Raw genomic sequence first — 22,235 nt, 5'->3', positions numbered from 1 at the left:
GGATTAGGCAACAAAAATACTTGGTTAGGTTAGGAAAAGATCAATTTGGTTAGGATTAGGCAACACAAATAGTTAGGCCTAGGAAAAGATCAACTTGGTTAGGATTAGGCAACAAAACTACTTGGTAAGCTTTAGGAAAAGATCGTGGTTTGGGTTAAAATAACACCGGAAGTGGTGTAACTTAAGTACAAAAGTTACATGACAAATAAATCGATGTTGACTTCTAGTTTCACACGGGACATGAACAGCGGTCTCCTGGACGCAAGTCCGTTGTTTTTTTGACCCACCTGTCCACCCCGACTACCTCCCTACACAGCATTTGTCTCTCTTTATACTTCCTGGTTCACAATTACGTGGATTACGTATGAATTGACTACTTTTTCTTAGGTATAGCTATGAACGGTGTATAAAAATAGCCTGGTCTACTCAATGCGAGTTCGACCTGCAACAGACACAATGCATGCCCCAAATTATTTCTAAGACTGCATGCACACAGAGACAGTGAACATTATTTAACCCTCCAAAAAAGAAAGAAAAACTCTTAAAAAGATTTCTTTTTATGAGGCAAACACGGCTTTACTCTGCAACCTTGGATTGCTGTTAGAAAGACAAGTGATGTCATATTTTACTTTTAGATTTTACTCACTGAATTTTGAACTTCAACAAGACAGGAAGTCTGAATAATTCACAAGAAGAAACAGGACAACAACACTTAGTGTACAACAGCACAATTCTACTTTGTCATCTCTACAATATAGTGAATAACAACTCTCGGTTATTAGTCTCCACTTGGCTACAATTTGTGGGCCTCTCAGTCAGCGCACACAACATGTCACATATGTCAGCTGGCATATGAGGGTAATCCGTGCAAACTGTGACAGGCCATTATACGGTCTTCAGGGAAGACAAACCCTGACCTTTCATGGTCGTGGGTGGCCATGTTGTCATGCTCCTCATGTCAAGTGCACAGGAATCCCCACTATCTCCTCCCACTCACACACACACACACACACGTGAGCAGCAGACACACATAATAGTACACTCGCTCTGCCCACACAGGCATGCACACACAGATACGACAAACTATTGTTCACTGATGCAAATACACACACACATACAACCAACCCCCCAATCATGCAATCCCTTTCATTAATAAACTATGCCTGTGCCTGGAGAGGAGTTCAAGCATGAAAGACAAAAGCATTACATAACGCATGCATGGAATTCTAAATCACAGGCTCGGCTTTGGGTTTTCACAAGTGGGAGTGTTAGCCTTAAATAGCTTGGATTATAACGAGAGATGCTTCACAGGGTCTGCTTCATCCAGACCTGCATGCTTCTGTAGCAGGGGTGGGCTAATGTGCTGCTAACTGCCTTTAAGAACGGGACAAACTGATTCTAGACCAGTTATTATCACATCATGTGCCTGTTTCTTGTCTGTTCTGAAGGCTAATAAGGCTGGCGATATTTCATATTCCTTATATAGATCAAAACTAGCAATGAATTGATCCTGCTAACAAGTATTGCTTGTGAAGCTAAAGTCTAATATAACATATTCCTCTATTCAATGGACCAGTGAGCCACACTGTGGCACCGTCTGACATGTTCCTTCATTATGATCAACGCAGCCTCTGTAGTTTATTCTGAGCTGATCCCACGTACACCGTCCTGCTGCTGTAAATAATCACTAGAGCACCAAATGTGTATTAATCCACAACTGAAAATAATCCCCAACAAATACGCTGTTCACTCCTGTGTGACGCTTTCCTGATTTTACATTTCTCTTTTTGTGGTTTGTAATGACTTTATATGACTAATCATATACTCTCCCCGGTTATGACCTGATGAAGGACATTAATTCCAGCCCTCTTCCTTAATAATTTATAAACTAAAATAATTTCTGTAATGCTGAGTGAACATGAAGACGACAGGCTGGATTAGGAGGCAGATAATTCACTCAGAACGTCACTGTGATGTATAAATTGTTTTAAGGACAACAGAAGAGACATACAAATAAGTAACACAAGCACATGTTAGCCATCTTTTTTGCAGGTATTATTATTATTTCATAAAACAAATTATCACTTGTGAAAAAAAAAAATTCTCTTAAAATAGAGAGGAGTAGAAGGTGTTGGGTGTCTAAAATAGAAGGTGTTGGGGAAAATTACAGACAATTATGTACCTGTTGAGTCCACAGACTGTATATAAGAAGTGGACGTAGTCACCCTGACGTCACCAATTGGTTTGAGGCCTGCCGTTTTGAAGCCTCGAGTTCGTCAATTTGATCGTAGCCATGTCAGTTTTTTTGCAAACTGAAGTGACACGAGAGGGTAGAGCTAAGTACAACCGGACACTGAATAAGATATTTGTAGCAAAAAAACCTCGGGATGATTTTTGATTCTGCTTTTAAGTTTGATAAACAGATAAACTCCGTGCTGAGAGGCAGCTTCTTCCAACTGCGAACCCTTGCAAAAGTAAAACCCTTTTTATCTTTCCGAGACTGTGAAAAAGTAATCCATGATTTTATTACCACTCGCCTTGACTACTGTAACTCCCTCTACATGGGAGTCAGCCAGTCTTCATTGTCACGTCTGCAGTATGTGCAGAACGCTGCTGCAAGGTTTTTAACTAGTTTCCGGAAACATGAGTATATTTCCCCCGTACTCACTTCCCTCCACTGGCTCCCTGTCACTTTTAAGAGTTCATTTTAAGACTTTATTATTTGTCTTTAAAGTACTTCATGGATCGGCTCCCTCCTACCTATCTGCCCTTTTAACTCTCTATACCCCACCAAGGTCACTCAGGTCATCCAACCAGTCACTTCTGATCGTCCCTCTGGCTCGGTGGAAGCTCAGGGGCAACTGCGCCTTCTCAGTTGCGGGCCCCAGTCTGTGGAACAAACTGCCTCTCCCCATCAGATCTGCTCCCTCTACGGGGTCTCTCAAAGCACAGCTCAAGGCCCACCTCTTTTCTTTGGCTTTTGAATGCACTTAAATTGTGATTACTAATTGGACTTTTATAAATGCTTATTACCGTCTTTTACTCATGGATTTTATCTTGGTCTCTGTCTGTGGATATGTGTGATTTTGTTATCTGCTCTGTTTACCTGTTTTTATTCTGCCTATGTCTGTAAAACACTTTGGTCAGCTCATGTTGTTTTAAATGTGCTACAGAAATAAATTTGACTTGACCTGACATGACTTGACTAATAAACCAAAAAGGTCATAATTAACTTTCATGAACTGAAAACATACTGTGAAAGGGTTAAAGACGGAAATACGGACAACTCCCAGATCGGACAACGGCGTGGTAGCAACCTGTCAGTCACAAAGTAGCCACGCCCTGAAGTATACCCTGTTTATAGTCTATTTGACTCTGAATGGGACCATAATTTACTATATGAACATCATGCTGTATTGATGAAGACTTGAAACTAGCGATTGAGACCATAAACTCATGTTTACAATGTTTACTGAGATAATAAATCAAGTGAGAAGTAGGCTCATTTTCGCATAGATTTCTATACAATCAGACTTCTTTTTGCAACCAGAGGAGTCGCCCCCTGCTGGCTGTTAGAGAGAATGCAGGTTTAAGGCACTTCCTCATTGGCTTCACTTCTCAGACCTGGAGGTTGTCCACTGGTTGAGTCGGTATTTATATAAATGTAGAGAAAAAGTAGGTTGACTTTTATGTCTGTTTTCTGTGTGTGGAAGGTATTGTACTGTAGTTGTAACATATGTTACTATGTTGTTGCTCGGACCACGCCCATCTTCAAACTCGACCTTCATTTTGATCTGTACTACACATCTGTAAAGTTTCATGACTGCATCTTGATTAAATCTGTCCACAGACAAATACACCTGGCGAAGTACTCAAAATCGCCTGTGTGGTAGTTCCTGCTACAGTAGGTGTCTCCAGGACCATATTTTAAAATGATGACAAACACACACGGACTCACAAGGTGAAAAAAATACCAGTGTTGCTGTCGCGGCAGGTAAAGAAAGACATATAATGACCTGTTGCAGCATCATCTGAATGTGTTTCAGTCATTTTCTTTTTTTACACATAAAGTCAGTGACACCTCGGTAGAACCATATGAAACAACTCAGAGGTGTTAAAAGATGTGAGATCATTATACTGCGAGCGCAATACTGAAATCCTTTTGTTGGTTTGTTGGTATATCCAGCTGAGAATACTGGATCAGAATCCCTCATCAAATGTATGTTTAATCAGCGCTGGCAGATCAGGAACGACACAGAGCCGAACTGGATTGATGCTATGACACAATAACAGTCACCTCCTACAGCGCAGTGCCCCTCGCCTGGTAGTCTATTCAGGTGTGATGGATGACACAAACAGCGAATCTTACAAAGTCTTTGTCCTCCCGAGATCTAAGAAGTGTCTTTATTCCCCAGAACAGAGCAATCCATCATATGAAAACTGAAGAGGTGGTTGCCTTGCAACCGTTTGCGCGCGGGGCTTCTGAAGGCTGTGGTGTGTGTGCATATGGAAATCTGCAAGTCTTCCTAGCGAGAATGAGGGCAAAGGATTGGGTTTGTGCCTTTTATTTCAAATCTTGTGCGGCTTTTTGATATGGAAATGGTTGAGGTTACTGTTCGGCTCATTCTCGAAGCTTTGTCTCTCGCTCTCGATAAGCCTTGAGAGAGTACAGAAGTGAAAGAGATGGGAAAATTGGGGCTAAAACAAGAGAATAGAAAGTAGAAAGTGTGTGTGTGTGTGTTTGTCCACGTGTGTGTGTGTAAACGTGTAAGAGAGAAAGTGATAGAGAGAGAAAGAGAGACCTCGTTTGCCAAGGCTGTTGTGTCTCCAATGTGGTGGTGGAGCCACTGCAATGCACCAAAACCAAGGGGAGAGAGGGTGTAAGAGTGAGGGGGTGGGTAGAGAGAGAAAGAAAGATAGAGAGAGGAGAGGAAAGAGAGAGAGTCAAAAATACAGAAGGGGTAACGGCAGAGGCAAAAAGAGACTTTATCAAGAGGGAGAAAGGGAACAAGAAGGATCGCAGCGAGAACGGAGAGGAAACCTGGAGTGTGACGGAGTGTGTGTGTGAGAGAGGCACAACAAAACCTATTTGACATCCATCTAGCTTTATAGCTCACGCTGCTGACAATTGGGAAGGGAGGAGAGGGGGGTGGTAATGGCTAAAATCCAAGATGTCAGTATTTCACTTTTCTTTTCACCTCTTTTATTCACAGAGACATTCCTGATCCCCGTCCGCTATACGAGCAACACACATCTGTACGCTCCCGTGACTGCACTCACAAAATGCAGGCAGAGCAGTCCTACCTATCATCCTCTCCACACACCATTAACAAAGCAAGCCAACCAAACACCCATTCACACACTGGTGATTTTTGCCATCCATTCAGCGGGCCAGACAGGCAAAGTGGCCCCGAGCTGAATGAACATAACGCGAGGAGGAGAGGGGAGGGAGGGAGAGGTGGGTTAGAAAAGAGAGAGGATTTGGATGCAGGTGAAAAAGTGCTATGTGTGAAAATCATAGTTAAAAATGATTGAGAGCGGACGTTAAATACACATCAGGTGGACATATGATAAAGATAGATCACGCGCGCACGGGGCAGAGCTGTCTGCAGTTTACCTGGCCGACAACAAGCACATGGCGGGGAAACAAATGACTGCGGAGACAAGAGGATCATAATGTGCATTCTTCAAATACTCGCCGTTACAGCGACTCCAGAAGCACTCAGCTTTTGGCAGGCAGATAAAGGGAAGGTCACGGTGACATGAAGAGGGAAGGTGAAAAAGAGAGCAAACGACAGAGAGGGAAAGAAAGGGAGAGGATTAATGGCTTGTCATGACTCAATCCACTCTTAAAGCAACTCTGGGGCCGATTACCAAAGTAGATAGTGGCCATGTGTCGAAATAAACTTGCAGTTGTAGAGAAGAGATGAATGGATGAATAGAGGGTTAGGGTAGAATAAGGATCTTGCAAATCTTTCCACAAAAGGCAAATTGTCACCATTATGTTACATACCACATTACCATTAATGGGCTGGTTAAACTATTTTGATAACAATTTTTGATATTTCAAGCAAAAATGCCAAAAGATGCAAAAAGATATCAGCTTCTTAAATGTGATTTGCTGCTTTTGTCTGTGTATATCACTCTGAATTTGTTATATTTGTTTTACAGTATGGACTGTTGATCAGACAGAACAAAGAATCTAAATATGTCACCATGGTGTCTGAGAAGTTGCGATCTGCGTTTTTCACTATTTTCTGATATTTTGGTCAATAAAATGTCAGAAAACAATACAAATTCTTTATCATTATCAAATTGTATTTTTTTTTTCAACCAACAGTCAAAACCCAAAGGCATTCACTTTATTATTATTGTACATAGCAAATATTTGTATTTTGAGAAGCTGTCACCAGTGATGTTTTGGGACATTTTTGCTTAAAAAATGACTTTAAAGTGTGTAGGATCTGGCAGCATCTATTGGCGAGGTTGCAGATTGCAAGCTATATAAAATTGCTAGTGTTTGGTTTGTCCGTTCTGGGCTATTGTAGAAACATGGCAGCTGGCAGGTGAAGAGGACCCGCTCCCTATGTAGATATAAACGGCTCATTCTAGGTAGAGGGGGGTTGGCTAGCGACCTAACTCTAATCATGTGCTGTGTCTCAATTCACACACTTCTGTACTTACACTTACTATTTTGAGTGCACAAGTGCGTTCACACTGAGTATGGTAGTATATGGCAAAATGCAGTGCACTGTAAGTACCCCGATGTTGTACTCAAAACGGTCAAAACGTTAAGTGTGGAACTCTGGACCCTTCTCACCCTCAGCGGTCTTCATCTTTGCTACGTAACGGAAGGGAAGTGACCACCAAACTATTTCAAACTTGTGAAAATGGCGAGCGAGGAAGCTGCAGCGGTTGCGATTGAAACGGGGAACACCAAACTATACAAATTTAAGTTATATATGGGGTTTTTTCACTCAGTACCATTATACTGTAGTCGGAAAGAAGCCATTATTGGGATAATTTATCCGTCTGAGTGCACAACAACCATGTGCAATTTGATACAACACTACCCAGTCGAAAATTCACGCACGACATAAGTAAGTACAGTGTGCACTGTGTACTACATGAAAGTGTACTAACAGAAGTATCCAATTTGAGACACAGCTTAGTCTACCTGTTTTCCAGTCATTCACTATGTGCGCCTTTCTGTCAGCCATGGTGGTAGAGACAGTCTTTATGTGTGTGCCATCTATTCTTTGTAGGTTTCAATAATGTTGAGATCTGTTTCCAGCTTTAAACGGTTTTACATTCACATTCTTTGAATCCAACTTGTCACTTTGTAATGTAATTTTGCTCACCTTAAAGCTTGAAATTACACGTTTCTCCATCTTGCATGAATGCATCATTGAAGTCTTCAAATGCTCTTGGAAATATCTATCATAATTACAGTACAAGCTGAGCACACATGAACAACCCACCAAAGTGGTAAATACATCAGGGAAGCCGAAGCTTCTTAGTTGCTGAGATATGACATTTATGGGGCGGGGAGGATGGGAGCCATATCAACAATTGATGGTGAATATGATGTGTTATCATGGTTGCTATGTTTATTATTCATGTGTCTTGTTGCTTGGCATCCTACGCAGTTTGATGTTATTATGTGTTTCTATTGCCATGAGCTGACACAAATGTATGCTGTAGTAAGTTATTTAAAACAGCGATTACAGCACATGATGTCATACTCTGTCCTCTTTATTCTGTTGAAACAAAATCAAGTAGCTCGGTGCTGCTGGAGTCTAAAAGAAAAAAAACACATTATTTTTATCCAAAAGCACAACGCTTGTCAAGTCACATTAACATCTTTTTAACTCAGATGTTGAAGTTTATAGAGTGGTTGAAGGCAGCAGACATTGTGGGCCAAGTTATGTAAGAAAAGCGCTTCATGTGAAAACAAAAGTAAAAGCTTGCAAGATGTCATAGATGCTGTAATGTTTTATAAGCAACTGAGGTTGCTTATAAAACAGCTAAACATAAAGTTTTCAAAAGCTCACAGTAGTTGATTCACACCATGAAATTTCATGTTAAGTTAAGTTAAAGATCTATGTATACCTATTGGTATCTGTCTGTAATTTGGTTATACAGTATACTGAAATTAAAATCAATTTAAATAGGTCCAAAAACATGTTTTGACAGAAAACAATACTCAACATTTCACAATCTTTTGTTGTATTTTATCAGAAGTACTTTACTTTACTAAGTACTGTACTTTCACTAACTTACAAGTGAAGTTAAAAGCATTGTGAATCATAAAATTATTGTTAAGAGTTGGCTAAAAGCTAAAGGTGAGTGGAGCAGAGCGGAGCTACAATGGATTAAGTCTACAGGCAGAAGTAAGCTATACAGTATACCAACCAGGGCTCAACAATAAGCATTGTCCGATTGCCCAGCAAGTAAAATACCTCGTCGGGATAGTAAATCTAGTAAGTCACTTACCCAATCGGGTAAGTGGTAAAAAAATAATTAAACACATTGATATTTCCGGAGGTGATGATGTAAGTAGCTAAAGAGTGAGCCATCTTGCTTCCTTTTCTGTTGAGAGTTGCACATGTGCAGTACCGATCGGGCACTTGCAAGAAAATGGCGGCGGATAAAGACAGAGTTTATGAGCTGAAGCGCATTTCAATTATCCTGGAAATAGGAGTTTAGGTGCGTGGCATTATAGGATGTGGGCGAAACTCCAGATTAATTTACTTAAATAAAAATGAAATGATTAACATAGTCAACAACATAGTCAACAAGGTCTTTGTTGTTATTTGGTAACCGCTAATAAATATAACAATTTGTATAGGGGCAAGTACAAACTCGCTTTGAGCAAGTAGGTTTCTGTCCCACTTTCCCAGAAAAAACTTCATGTTGAACCCTGCAAGTGTATTCTACTAGATTTAAAGTAAACAATTTATGCAGTTGCTATTGTTAGAGCACTGACTATGTGTACATGTGTTTGTGCATCCATCTGTGGCAACATGCATGTGTGTACATGCATACAAAGTGCAGAGTGCTGCTTGCAAAGGGTATTTTGGGATTTTGTTTCAATTCCGTGAAGCCTAATTTGAATAAAATGAATACATGAATAAATAAAAGCCCACTATAACAAACACTATGTAATAATGTCGTGCTTAAGCAGATAACTAAAATCAAACTCAGAACTTAAAGTGATTAAAGTAATGGGAGAAGCAGAAGCAGTATGGAGCTCATTAGTGTTGTGGAATCACATACACGAATACACAGTACACTTCTTTAATATAAAAATGTTCACTAATTATGAAAAAAATAACTATGAACATGAATTTACAACCTAAAAAGTTGTTGTGCACAGCAGCAAACTATCAGATTCTGTTGTTGAGGAGTAAAATTTGTCATAAAATTTACTTTATTAATGTACTGCAAATGTGTACTGTTCTGAACTATTAAATACTAAATACATTTTCAATACTGCATTCAGCAACGTTTTTGATATCATCAGTAATTCAAATTACTTCCCGTACTTCCCGAACCCACTGTGAGTCAACATTGCACATTGCAGTTCAACACAACAGTGTTTTGGGCAACAAGACAAGATAAGATAAGATAAGATAAGATAAGAGGAGCCGATCCCAGCTGACATTGGGCGAAGGCGGGTACATCCTTGACAGATCTATCTCAGGGCTGACACATAGACAGACAACCATTCACGCTCACATTCACCCCTACGGGCAATTTAGAGTCAACAATTAATCTAACCTGCATGTTAAGGAAGCCGGAGAACACCCACGCTAACCCCGGGGAGAACATGCAAACTCCACACACTCTTACCTTAACCCTCCACTGCACCACAGTGCCGCCTCCCCCCCTTATCTTTAGAATAACTTTTACAAAACAATAACAGCATGCCACGCAAACGTCCGCAGTTTGGGAAAAATATCACGGTTGGGTTTAAAATAAGTACAGAAACTAAGTAAAATACATATGGAAACAACGTAACATAAGTGCGGAAAACACGCCACAGACGTTACTAACTTCGAAATAACTCAACAACACTTTGGAACACGAACACCAGTCTCGAACACCGGTCTCCAGGTTGAAGTCCTGTGTTCAGATAAGATATTAATTGCCAACATCTCCTTTTATTGCCCTTGTGGCAAACATAATTGATGCATGTACTGTAAGACAATACGAAATATTTGGAAATCCTCTTTGACCCAGGCCCGCTCTGCAGTCACCCTCTTGACATTGCGCCACAGCATTGACATGCATGGTAATGGTGATGGAGAGCGTGTACCAACCGACCGAGCGCAACGAGCTGACAGAACCTGTGGACTGTGGAGGGAACCGGGCCGGTGGAACGACTCCAGTGAGGCGCACACATGGGGCCAAGGCCCATCCTTCTCCCTCCTGTCACTATGGCACCTTGCCTGGTAGCCAGCCAGCCAAAAAACATTACTAAAATTCACAACACAAAATTCAAATGGAAAGCACATAATTAAAATTCATTTAGCTAGTGGCACAACTCTTACATCATATATCTTCCTTTAGAGTTCACCTTTTCAAAAAACCCAAACGCCTCAGCCCCAAATTGTTTCCCAGCCAGAGAGAGAGAGAAATGGAGGGAGAGAGAACACAGTGCAGCGGTCCTGAGGGACAGGAAGGCCTGGTATAATTCCTGAATACCAGCCCAGCCCCATGGGGATCCATGACCTGCATCTCTGGCCCGCTGCTCTCTGCCTCCATTGCCTCAGTAGCTGGAGCGTGTTCTGCTCTCAAAATCAGACCGAAATAACAAACACACACACACACACACACACACCATAACTCTACAGCTATTACATTCTAGTGGCAGTGATATATTCTCCAACCTATGTCGAATAAATTATCATACTGACCTATTAATAATAATCTTGTCCCCAGTCATTGCTCCATTTGGTATCTCAAGAATTTTTGGTGGGAAATATTACCGTAAACTTTGCTACACAACAGTGTTTAGTGAATTGTCCCCCCCTGGGTTCAGCTGTTAAATGTGAGCAGAAGAGTCCTGAGAGACTTGGCTGCCCACAGATCCTGACGGTGTTGAGCTGAGAGAAGGCGGATCCCACAGGGCTAATAAATAAATTCGGGTGATGAAACTAACTGCAATGCCATAATATGCCAACTGTGACACATGCAACGCAAAAAAATCAAACGTACAAACAGTCAAGTCACTGAGAGGCGATGGAAAAGGAGGAGAGATGGGCTGAGATAGACTGTCATCACAGGAATTACATTACATAATACATACATTAAATTTCAAATTCGATTCCATTTATCATTTGTCCGTTTAGTCCCAGACAACCTCACGCAGAGGAATATTCGTCTCTCTAGGCTTTAATGGTAACATCTTATTGTTAGACGACATTTATTTTCATTATCAATTAGTCTGCCATTTATTTTTTTTATCAATCGCTCAGGAAATTTTCATAACGTCCGTGTTAATTTCCCAGAATCCAAGTTTCCAAATTAAAATTTTGTCGAACACAAAAAAAGTAAATATTCATATTTGAATGGCCTGAACCCATTAAATTTTGGCATTTATGCTCATGAAACCTGTTACCAGTTAATTTTCTGTCAACTGACTAATCAATTAAAGGTACAGTGTGAAGAATTTGGTGGCATCTAGTGGTGTGGTTGCAGATTGCAACCAACTGAATACTCCTCCGCTCACTCCTCCCTTTCCAAGACTGAGGTAACGTGAGCCGGCGAGTGCAAAAACCGTGGTAACACTGTACACTTCGCTCAGAGGCCATCCTTACCATAGTAACACTACTTTAGGAGCAACGGAAGTCAGACAGCGGCTGGCGGTACCACGGTTTTGCACTCTGCGGCTCATTACCGCACAAGCTTAACGGAGAACTACTGTACGGTGGCCTTCAGGTAACGTAAAAACATGAAAGGCTCTCTCGAGCCAGTTTTTTTTTGTCTGTTCTTGGCTACTGTAGAAACATGGAGGAGCAACATGGAGGACTCCGTGAAGAGGACCCGCTCCCTATGTAGATATGAAGGGCTCATTCTAAGCTAACGAAAACACAATCCTTAGTTTCAGGTGATTATACACTAATGAAAACATGAATATTATATTCTATTTCTGCTAATAGATCCCTCGAAATTTTACACACTGTTCCTTTAAATCGACTAATTGTTTCAGCTCTAGTAAATATTATGATAAATATGCATGATCATCCCCACCCGTTTTCAGGTAAGAGTAAAACAAAATGCACACAAAAAGCACATTCAGAACATTTCTGTAAAAGCCCTTTCTAAAGACATTCATGGCCGTTTCTTACAGGATGCTGTAAACCAGTCTGACATGCTGAATCAATGTGGGACGTTAATGGTAGTGACTATGTGAGAACACAGACACGATAGAAAAATCTTGAGTGTAAAGGTTGCAGAACGAGAACGAGCTGTGGTTGTCCAAGTTACTGGATCCGTGGACCTGTGATGGATGTGTCATCATCGGAGTTGCGTGGTAGAGGAGGAATGCTCTACCTCTCCCCGCTGAGGTCCCACTCCCCCACCTTCGTCCCATGTTAGTATCACTGAGGTCTGCCCTGCAGCCTGCCTGCATGTGAGGAGGATTTTGTCACTTTCTATCAATTGGTCCCAATCCCCCACCACACACACATACATATATTCACACACACACACCTCCCCCCGTTTGCAGACACAGTTACATAACGGCACGAGGATTTCTGGGCTAAGGGAGGTTTTTCTCCCCCCTCTTGAGCTGTTACCTTTTTCTCTCTCTTACTTCTTCTTCCTCCCATCCACACACACACACATGAACACACACACACCTCACTTGCCATATGCTTAACACGCACCTTCGGTCACACACACAACACAGACGGTTGTGTAATTCGCTGGGTTCCTGATCCCCCCTCTCTTATATCAGGTTTTTCTACCACATGATTCTGACTGAAGGGAATATACTAGATGCTGGCAGTCTTGATTAGGACTCGACTGCCCCCTGCTGTCTCAGCAGAGAAACACACTTGTCTGGGTCACTGCAGTGCAATTATTTATTTGTCACATTCAGCCTTCCTATTTGCATTTACTGTAACACATTTGTACGTGCAAGAAGCAGCTGTTAAGACTACATATGTTTGTTGTATATTAATGTATTATAGGTGAAAACCTAAACCTCTTGACCAAAAAAATGAAACTGATTTCTCAAGCTCTCAGCAGCACCCACACACATACGGCATCAGTCTTGTGCGTCCCCACCATAAAAACATAAAATTGGCTGCCCTCTGCTGTCTAGTCAATGTCACCACACCTCTCCTGTTAAACTGTACACACAAATGTAACCCCGCTCTAATCATTTGATACAACTTAAACAGAAAATGAGATAGGGACTAGACATACGGTAATGGTGTATGAGCTGTATTGATCTACACTGCGTTGATGCGTCCCCTCTTTGACAGAAAAATGGAATAACAGGGTGAACGATGGCGGAGAAGCCGTGGCATTTAATGGCTCGCTAGATTACAAATCGATGGCTCTTCTGAGAGAGAAAATTTCCAGCCATTTAATGGCATTACAGCAGGAGGACAGATGGGCCAGAAGACAAGGAAAGGTAAGTGGAAGGTTAAAGAGGTTTCCTGGAACCACAGAAAAGTATATAATTTGAACAATTTAGATTTATCATCACAGTTCATTTTTCTGGCAGTTAATGTCAAAGAAACCGAGGCACTCAACTGTTTTGTACCGACTGTCCGCTAACAGATGTTAATCAAAAGGTGACTTTGGAAAACTACTGCCAGTTTCATATTTGGAAGATACATTTAAACATTAAGCTGATTATTTTTTAAATGATTTAGTGCTTTAATTATTGTTTTTCAGGATGCTCCTCACTCACTACCATCCAAAATGTATTTTTCATTTCTGCCCTTTAATTTTCATTGTGCACTGCATTGTAGTGTCGATCAAAATTAAGCTAATTAAGCATTCAAACTGACAACTGGGAGTTTACTTTTCCAATGTGAGCACATGACATAGACACAAACCCTAGATACATGCATCATATACAGCGTGGAATTGAGAGACAGATGTTAGACCACAACTGGGATGTTGGATAAAATGAGGGACCTGGTGCTATAAAAACAAACCAATCGCCTCCAAACCCCCCATCTACCACCACAGATACAACACACAAATACTCTCTCACACACACACACACACACTAGTGTTGTCAAAAATATCAAAGTATCATTACATATCAATACTAAATATCTGAAACGGTTTCATTTTCTGCAGTATCGATACACGGGTACCAGCTGCGCTTTCTGCTCTCTCTTCTCTCCGACAGCGAATTGACACACACACACACACACACACACACACACACACACGCACACACACACACACACACTGCTATGTATCTTTTAATAAGAATCTAAAATGTTATTCCCTCAATGCTGTGGTATCGCAAATGGCATTGCATATTAATATTTTTCAAGGTATTGTATCGAAGCTAGAAATTCCAGTAACGTGACAACACTAACACACACACACACACACACACACACACAAACACACGAGAGCATTCGTTAAAGAACATGTGCAGAGATGGTACAGCCAGTCAAGCATTAAAGATTCTCCCATGTTCAAATTCCCAGCCCAGCGTGGTTGGGAAAGATTCAAGACAAGAGAGTGCCACTATGAATCTCAAGTAGGACAATGCCGAGCACAAAGTGCACCTTCCTAGCTGACCCAAGGTAAAGCAATCTTCATATACAGTATATCATTAAAATCCCATTAAACTGCTATGAACCCTAAGATTTTGACTGATTACCTTATTGTTTATAGCAGCAGCCTATAATTATACTAACTGTTAGGTTTACTCTTTTGTACCAGGAGGTGTGTTTGTTTCTCTACGTGTACAATAAGCAGACTAAATATCATAGTATAATTACTTTGCAATAACAATCACTACAGACAATGTTACAAAGGTGGCTCAAATTAAACTGAATTCCACAGCTAATTAGCAGTATCTGGCAGTTAGACTTTGATAAGGGTATTTTTCAAAGCAACACAAGACAGCTAACAGAGTCCAAATAACCTGGGTCTTCATAACGGCTGCATGGAGGAAAGAAGTCTGGATAACCATGACAACACATGCCAAACAGACTGCACTGAAAAAACAGGTAAATTGGTATAGAGTTAACACTAATAAACAAGTAGCAGAGAATGCACTTCCCTTTTCATTCAATGTAGCCCCCTATACATTTACATACATCAAAGATATAGAGAATTTTGCTTTTATCCAAACAGAAACCTCACATCTCAAACCTAATCTCTTTTTTGTGTGTGAACAGATGGCCAACAACAACAAATGCAATGTTTAGTATCACATTTCTCCCTTCATGACAAGGAAAGCTGTGATTACACAGGGCTTTCCGGGGGTTGATAAATAATCCATAAAAATCCTAATCAGGTGGCCGCACTCTTCCCAGGAGTGACTATAAACAGCCACCCCACTATATTAATCCTACAATAGGAGTCATCCACAATGGCCCTTTGTGACTCAATATCTGTGTTCACCATCGAACTGCACCTCCATATCAAAGAGGCTCTCTATTATTTACATGGCATTCATTACAGCACACGGGGCAGAAATGCCTGAATAAACACACAAACAATCCTCCGTCTGGTCAGCCAGCAGACCATTATCATGGGAGCACAATCACTGGCAGCCACGGCTGGATACAGATTTCAGTCGGATTTGGGTGAATAATAATAATAATGACATGTTTAAAATAATCCTCAACAAATACACTGTTTAATAATAAGTTTGCTAAAAACTATATATTAAAGTATATATTTTAGGGCTGTTAAAGTTAACGCGATAATAACGCGTTAATGCAAATTTGTTTTAACGCCATTAATTTCTTTAACGCATTAACGCAACATTGTGATTTTTAGGAGGTTGTAGCTGGCTGAGGGAAGTCAGAAAGTACTGAGAGATGGAGGACAACATTGTTTGGTTTTGTTGATAATGGAAAAGCACAAAAATACAGAATATTGCCAGCTTTATCATTTAATAATCAGACCGGTCTGCTCAGCTCTGTTCTTGCTTTGGTTGAGATGATACCACAACAAACAGAGTAAAACACTGTTTAAATTAGAGTGAAAGACAGTGCATGGGGAATTGCTCCTGTAATGCTGTAATCCATTTGTTCCTTGACACGCACATAGTTCTGTATATAGATTCAGAATACATTTTAGAAATCAACCTACACATATTGGTTGGCAAAGACACTAACACATTTTTCGCTCAGAGATAGAGTAAAAGAAATCTTCTCTTGCTGCTGTCATGAGGTCATTAGGCTGTGCTGTTGTTGTGATTATGGGTGTTGTTGTCGCTGTGCTCCCATGCTGTGTCATTGTCTTCTGGACTGTATTTGCTTACAAGGAAACAGAACATCCTGACACAGATTAAACCTCAGCCAAGTCAGCCTCTCTGCTCATGAACCAAACCACTGGGGACAAATTGGGCAACGGTTATTAACGTCAAATGTCTGCGTTTTTAGATCCAAGCCCTTCTGCTACAATAGTTAGTGTACACACACACACAAACACACACACACACACACACACACACACACACACAAATGCTCTTACAATAATGTAGAACCTGAAAACTGCAGGAGTCGAGGCATGCAAGGAGTGCATCAGTAATAGTTGGTGTTATAGAAAGAGAACACCCAAATTCACCCAAAATAGTTCAGACATATGGAGGTCTGCTCACTCATTTAAAAACTGCATTTAACTAAGGCGGTTACAGTGAGCACGCCAAAGGATTGAGAGGCATATACTCTTATCTTAAAGCTGCTCTAATCAATATTTGTATATTAGCAATGGATCAAATCACTGCGTATAATGTGTAACCCACATATTATTATTAGGGCTGTCAATCGAATATTTAATCGCATGACTGTCCATAGTTAATCGCAAATTAATTGCACATTTCTTATCTTTTCAAAATGTACCTTAAAGGGAGATTTATCAAGTATTTAATACTCTTATCAACATGGGAGTGGGCAAATATACTTGCTTTATGCAAATGTATGTATGTATTTATTCCTGGAAATCAATCAACAACACAAAACAATGACAAATATTGTCCAGAAACCCTCACAGGTACTGCATTTAGCATAACAAATATGCTCAGATCATACAACAGGTAGCAACAGCTGTCAGTGTGTCAGTGTGCTGACTTGACTATGACTTGCCCCAGACTTGCTGATTATCATAGAGTGGTCATGTCTGTAAAGGGGAGACTCGTGGGTACCCATAAAACCCATTTTCATTCACATATCTTGAGGTCAGAGGTCAAGGGACCCCTTTGAAAATGGCCATGGCAGTTTTTTCTCGCCAAAATTTAGCGTAAGTTTGGAGCGTTATCTAGCCTCCTCCGCAAAAAGCTAGTATATAGTATGTATAGTATATAGCCCGCTACAACCTTAGAAATCACAAGTTGTGTTAATGCGTTAAAGAAATTAGTGTTGGCGTTAACGCGTTAACTTTGACAGCCCTAATTATCAAGTGACTCTGCACTATATCCCTGCTCTACAGCACTCTTTCAGCTCATTGTTTTGGTTTTACAGCTCACAACGTTACTGTTTTGGTTGACGGTCATCGCTCTCATCAGCGTCATTTATTTTGGGGGTATTTTTTGCAAAAAAGCTCTGATAAATCCACCGTATGCCCCATCAGAAAGAAAAAGTTAGCGACTAACTGGTGAACACATTGGAGCATTTAGCAGCTATAGTGCCAGAGATTTCCCTCAGGAGTTGATGGAGACCTAACGGAGCTAGAGAGAAATTGAATAATGAATTTACATTCATCAGGTGGACAGACAACTTATAATGAATGTTTGCTTACACTCACCATATTAACTTTAGAAAGGTGATACATTTCAATGCGCACTGTCCCTGTCAAATAAACTAATCAAATAAATAATATGACAAGGTTGTGTTTACAAGCTTGCTGTGCTGCATCAGCGGTCAAAAAAGCAATGAATGCAGGTTTGAATAATAATGTTGGAAATATGAGATTTCTGAATGTCATGGAGGATTCAAAGCCTCCCTGCTTTGCCAACTGCAGCATGAGAAACACCCGGACCATTCTGAACCCATCTGCAGCCCATTCCACTGATCTAACGAAGATATATCCCTTTACACCACTGCAAGGTCAAGGGCAGAGAGGCCACTTGGCAGCCAGACGAGGATCTTCCTTCCTGCTGCAGCCAGCCATCATCAACCACATTGGCTGTCTGAGCCGACTGAGCTCACACCTCCCTCTGGATCAATAGAAACAGGATCACAGGTCCAGACCAATGGGGAAGAATTTAGATATTGCTCTGGTACCGCCAGCTCAAATAAGAACAAGACTGAATGGCGGCTTTGGTAGACACTAGGATTATTACTTGGCAGGAAAATGCCAACAAAGGCATAATTATATTGACTCTGAAACTGTCTGCTTCTCTTTGTCTTGTGTGATCGTAAACTGAATATCTTTGCATTTTTTGGACTGCTAGTCACATAAAATGAGTAATATTAATATGTCGCTTCAGTTCTGGGAAATTGTGATGGACATTTTTCACTATAATCTTTAACATTTTACTAACAAAACATTTAATAAAGAAAATAATAACTGATTAATAATGAAAATAGATGCAGGCCTTATATGCACTTCTATTATTCAATACAATTTCTAATGCTAACTACATTATTAGCTTCATGCCTATGGTGTACTCATCTGATGTTCATCCATGCTTTATCTTTTTGTTCTATTACAACGACTTCCAGCCGCACAGAACAAAAACACGAGAGAGAGAAAACATCACGACATCCCAGCAAGACATTGATTTCATAATGGTACTTGCTTGATCTGAAGTGTTTTCACCTCATCGCAAGACCACAGCGAGACAACTCTGGTGAAAATGCACTGCGTCACTATGGCAACCAGCAAAGTGGATGCAGAGACGCTAGTCTCCACAAGGATGCCGCTCAGCGAGAGCATTGGAGCGTACTGTATATGAGGGGAAGTCCTTCAATAAAGCGTTCCCCATCTCTTAAGGGGAACATAAGGAGATGGTGAGGTTTGTTCCTACCGACACACACAGACATCTTTTATGTCTAGAGGAATGATTGATACGTAGGCTGGAGCATTCAGAAATGCTGAGGATGCCTTTACTTCACCTGCATGGAAGGAGATGGTGGCATGTTTTGAACCTCCAAGGCTTTCTGTAGCGATGAAGGGGAGTGCTGGACTGGTAATTAAAAGCTTTCATTCCTCACCTTAGTGGCCGGCTGCTTTAATAGTGGAAATCTCAACACTGCTGGACCTTGGCGAGACAGGAATGATGTCAAGACAAGGGGATGACATCTAAAATATCCGGTGAGTATATACAATAAAGTCTAATCACTGAAAGTAGTTGTGTAACTCCAGAAAAGACCTTTCCTGACAAAAACTATTTGCCTACTTTTACTGTAACAGACTTCACAGCAAAGCACAGAAACTAAGGAGCAGTAAACCTAGAGATGCAATAAAAGCATTTATGGGAATCTAGGGAGCTTGGCCAATTATTCTGAAACGCCATTAGCGTGGCAGCCTTCATGAAATGTATTGATTCATTTGCAGATAAATCTTTATTTGCACTTGACTAGACCTGCACTTTTTCTAATGCTAATCATACGTAATGGTAGCGGCTTCCGTTCCTGGCCTGATGGGAATTTCTGCCACCATTTGTTCTGCACTGCTGCATTCAATTCAGACAATGACTGACGGGAACTTGATTATTTCACTCAGGTGAGTTGGTGACAGGATCGCACCACAATGGCTCTGGATCCCAGGAGACAGGGCTGGGACTACTCAGAGAGTCGCACTGGAGGAAATTGCCATAACCTAACTGTAGAGATGAATGATGAATGATCAAATTCACCTTCATGGTGAGCACAGGAATTGTCCTGTAGCCAATGCACTAACCTGGGGTACAATTCAATTGTGACACACTCTGCAAGCTATCACCTAATAAAATCTTATGCTAGTACAGTATAACCAAGCTACGCCACAAGGTTGAAACGTATTCGACAATGACGTCTCCCTTTTCTTCACCAGGGAATCAAGTAGTTTCGCTGCTCACATGCAAGTGTTTCAAGTGGCATGTCACAGCATGTGTAGAGGGTGAAATCTTGACTACTTAAATATAAGAAAGTATACATAGCACATTTTTTTATTGACAGACGGTACACGCTATGTCCATTCACTATGTTCATTCACTATGTATATTATGTATTTCTATTTATTGTTTTATAATATTTTTGTACACCTGTACCTCTGTATCTGCCCTTTGCTGCTTTGACACCTGAATTTCCCCCTGGGGATTAATAAAGGTTCATCTTATCTTATCTTATCTTATCTCTATCTTATGTCTGACTACTGAGAGGTTATAAGGAACTGCTGCCCTTCAGAGTGACCACTGATGACTTGTGTACTAGTAAAAATAAATACTAGCCTATTTGCATGTATGACAACAGTGGGAGCAAACATACAAAAGTAACACAACATTTGAAAAAAACATACTCCCTTTTTGTTTCTCCACATAAACATAGATATGCATGCAACTTCCAATACGTATATTGCACAATGCACCTGTAACAATGCAGTGTTTCAAGTGGCATGTCAAAGCATGTGTAGAGGGTGAAATCTTGACTGCTTAAATATAATAAAGTATAAATAAACCCCATGAATCAGCATATAGGCTACTGTCTGATTACTGAGAGGTTATAAGGAAATTAACTGATGCCCTTCAGAGTGACCACTGATGACTTGTGTAGTAAAAATAAACACTATAGCCTATTTGCATGTATAGCAAACATGCAAAATTAACACAAAAACAAAGAAAAACATACCCTCTTTTTGTCTCTCAACATAAACATAGACTTGAACATGCATGCAACTTCCAATATATTGCACAATGCACCTGTAACAATGCAACCTGTAACAATGCAACCTGTAACAATGCAACCTGTAACAATGCAACCTGTAACAATGCACCTGTAACAATGCACATATTACAGGTGAAAAGGGGGACATTTGTGCCCTTTGCAGAGCCTCTAGGACTGGCCCAGACCGTGCCCTATGTGGCCATTACACATTCAAGTCACACACACACATCAGTCCACAGACAATGTGGAGTCAGGCATCAGGACTGCTAGCTTATACAGCCTGTATGACGTTAGCTAACGAGCAGCGTGGATGAAGTGTGTCTCTCCTACCTTTCAGCACCACCACCACCTCCTCGGTACCGGCACAGCCCTCCTCTCCCTCCGCTCCGCCGCCTCCTCCTCCTCCTCCGCTGGTCGGTGGGTCGTCTCCCTCAAACAGCTGGTTCACCTCCCCCTGGATGTCTGAGGAGCGCCGGGCGCCGTCGCTCTTGGAGACGGTGAACCTCTGGCTCATGGTTGCTGTCGCCGGTGTGAGACAAGCTGACGGCTCTTATTGCCACGGTGACGGACAAAAGACGTGCTCAGTAGAAATGTGCTCTCGCTTCTCTCGGTATTGTAGTCCACCAAGTTTACCTCCGACTACTCTGACCGGCGCTGAGCAGCCGCTCTCTTTGTCCGGTAATTAGATGTGTAACGTTAACACCGACCGGACCGTTCTCATCAACCGGTGTCTGGTGCTGCCGAGCACCCGGGTCCTAGAGCCGCTGGATCCGGGGCTGATGCGCCGTTTTAAAGGTCCCACATCATGCCCATTTTCAGGTTCATACTTGTGTTCTGTGTTTCTACTAGAACATGTTCACATGCTGTAATGTTTAAAAAAAATAAGTATTTTCCTCATACTGTCTGCCTGAATATACCTGTATTTACCCTCTGTCTGAAACGCTCCGTTTTAGTGCATTGCAACGGAATTGCAATGGAATTGCAACAGAATTGTGTTGCTAGGCAACAGTTTGGGTCCATGTTTACTTCCTGCCAGCTGATGACATTCACATACACTGCAATAGGAAATAAACTGGGACACATTTAGAATGTTTATGTTTAAAACCGTCTACATATTGTATATTTGTGACATCACAAATGGGCAGAAATCCTGACAGCTTGTTTCAAATGCAGAGTTTCTGAATACGGGCTGTGTGTATTTACCTG

General features: G+C 41.1%; 1 protein-coding gene and 1 long non-coding RNA gene across 5 annotated transcripts in view; both read right to left on the bottom strand.

Annotated features, from left to right (window-relative positions):
* slc12a5a (solute carrier family 12 member 5a) overlaps nucleotides 1–21,815 on the bottom strand; it is a 176,521-nt gene extending 154,706 nt beyond the window's left edge. For 2 of the 4 annotated variants that reach the window (XM_037784979.1, XM_037784986.1), the window contains exon 1: nucleotides 21,360–21,543. In XM_037784979.1, the coding sequence (XP_037640907.1) occupies nucleotides 21,360–21,543 (184 nt within the window). Of the gene's footprint in view, nucleotides 1–21,359 lie in introns of all 4 variants that reach the window. The other 2 variants (XM_037784970.1, XM_037784962.1) reach the window with 2 other exon arrangements.
* LOC119497401 lies at nucleotides 227–2,248 on the bottom strand. The gene is made up of 2 exons (XR_005208911.1): nucleotides 1,663–2,248; nucleotides 227–1,629 (listed from the first exon to the last, which is right to left on the bottom strand). It is a non-coding gene; the product is annotated as an uncharacterized LOC119497401 (long non-coding RNA).
* Nucleotides 21,816–22,235: the final 420 nt, after the last annotated feature.

The sequence above is a fragment of the Sebastes umbrosus genome, chromosome 1 (assembly GCF_015220745.1).
Source record: "Sebastes umbrosus isolate fSebUmb1 chromosome 1, fSebUmb1.pri, whole genome shotgun sequence".
Taxonomy (NCBI): domain Eukaryota; kingdom Metazoa; phylum Chordata; class Actinopteri; order Perciformes; family Sebastidae; genus Sebastes; species Sebastes umbrosus.
The sequence above is the reverse complement of the archived record's forward strand: the minus strand, read 5'-3'. Positions and strand labels throughout refer to the sequence as shown.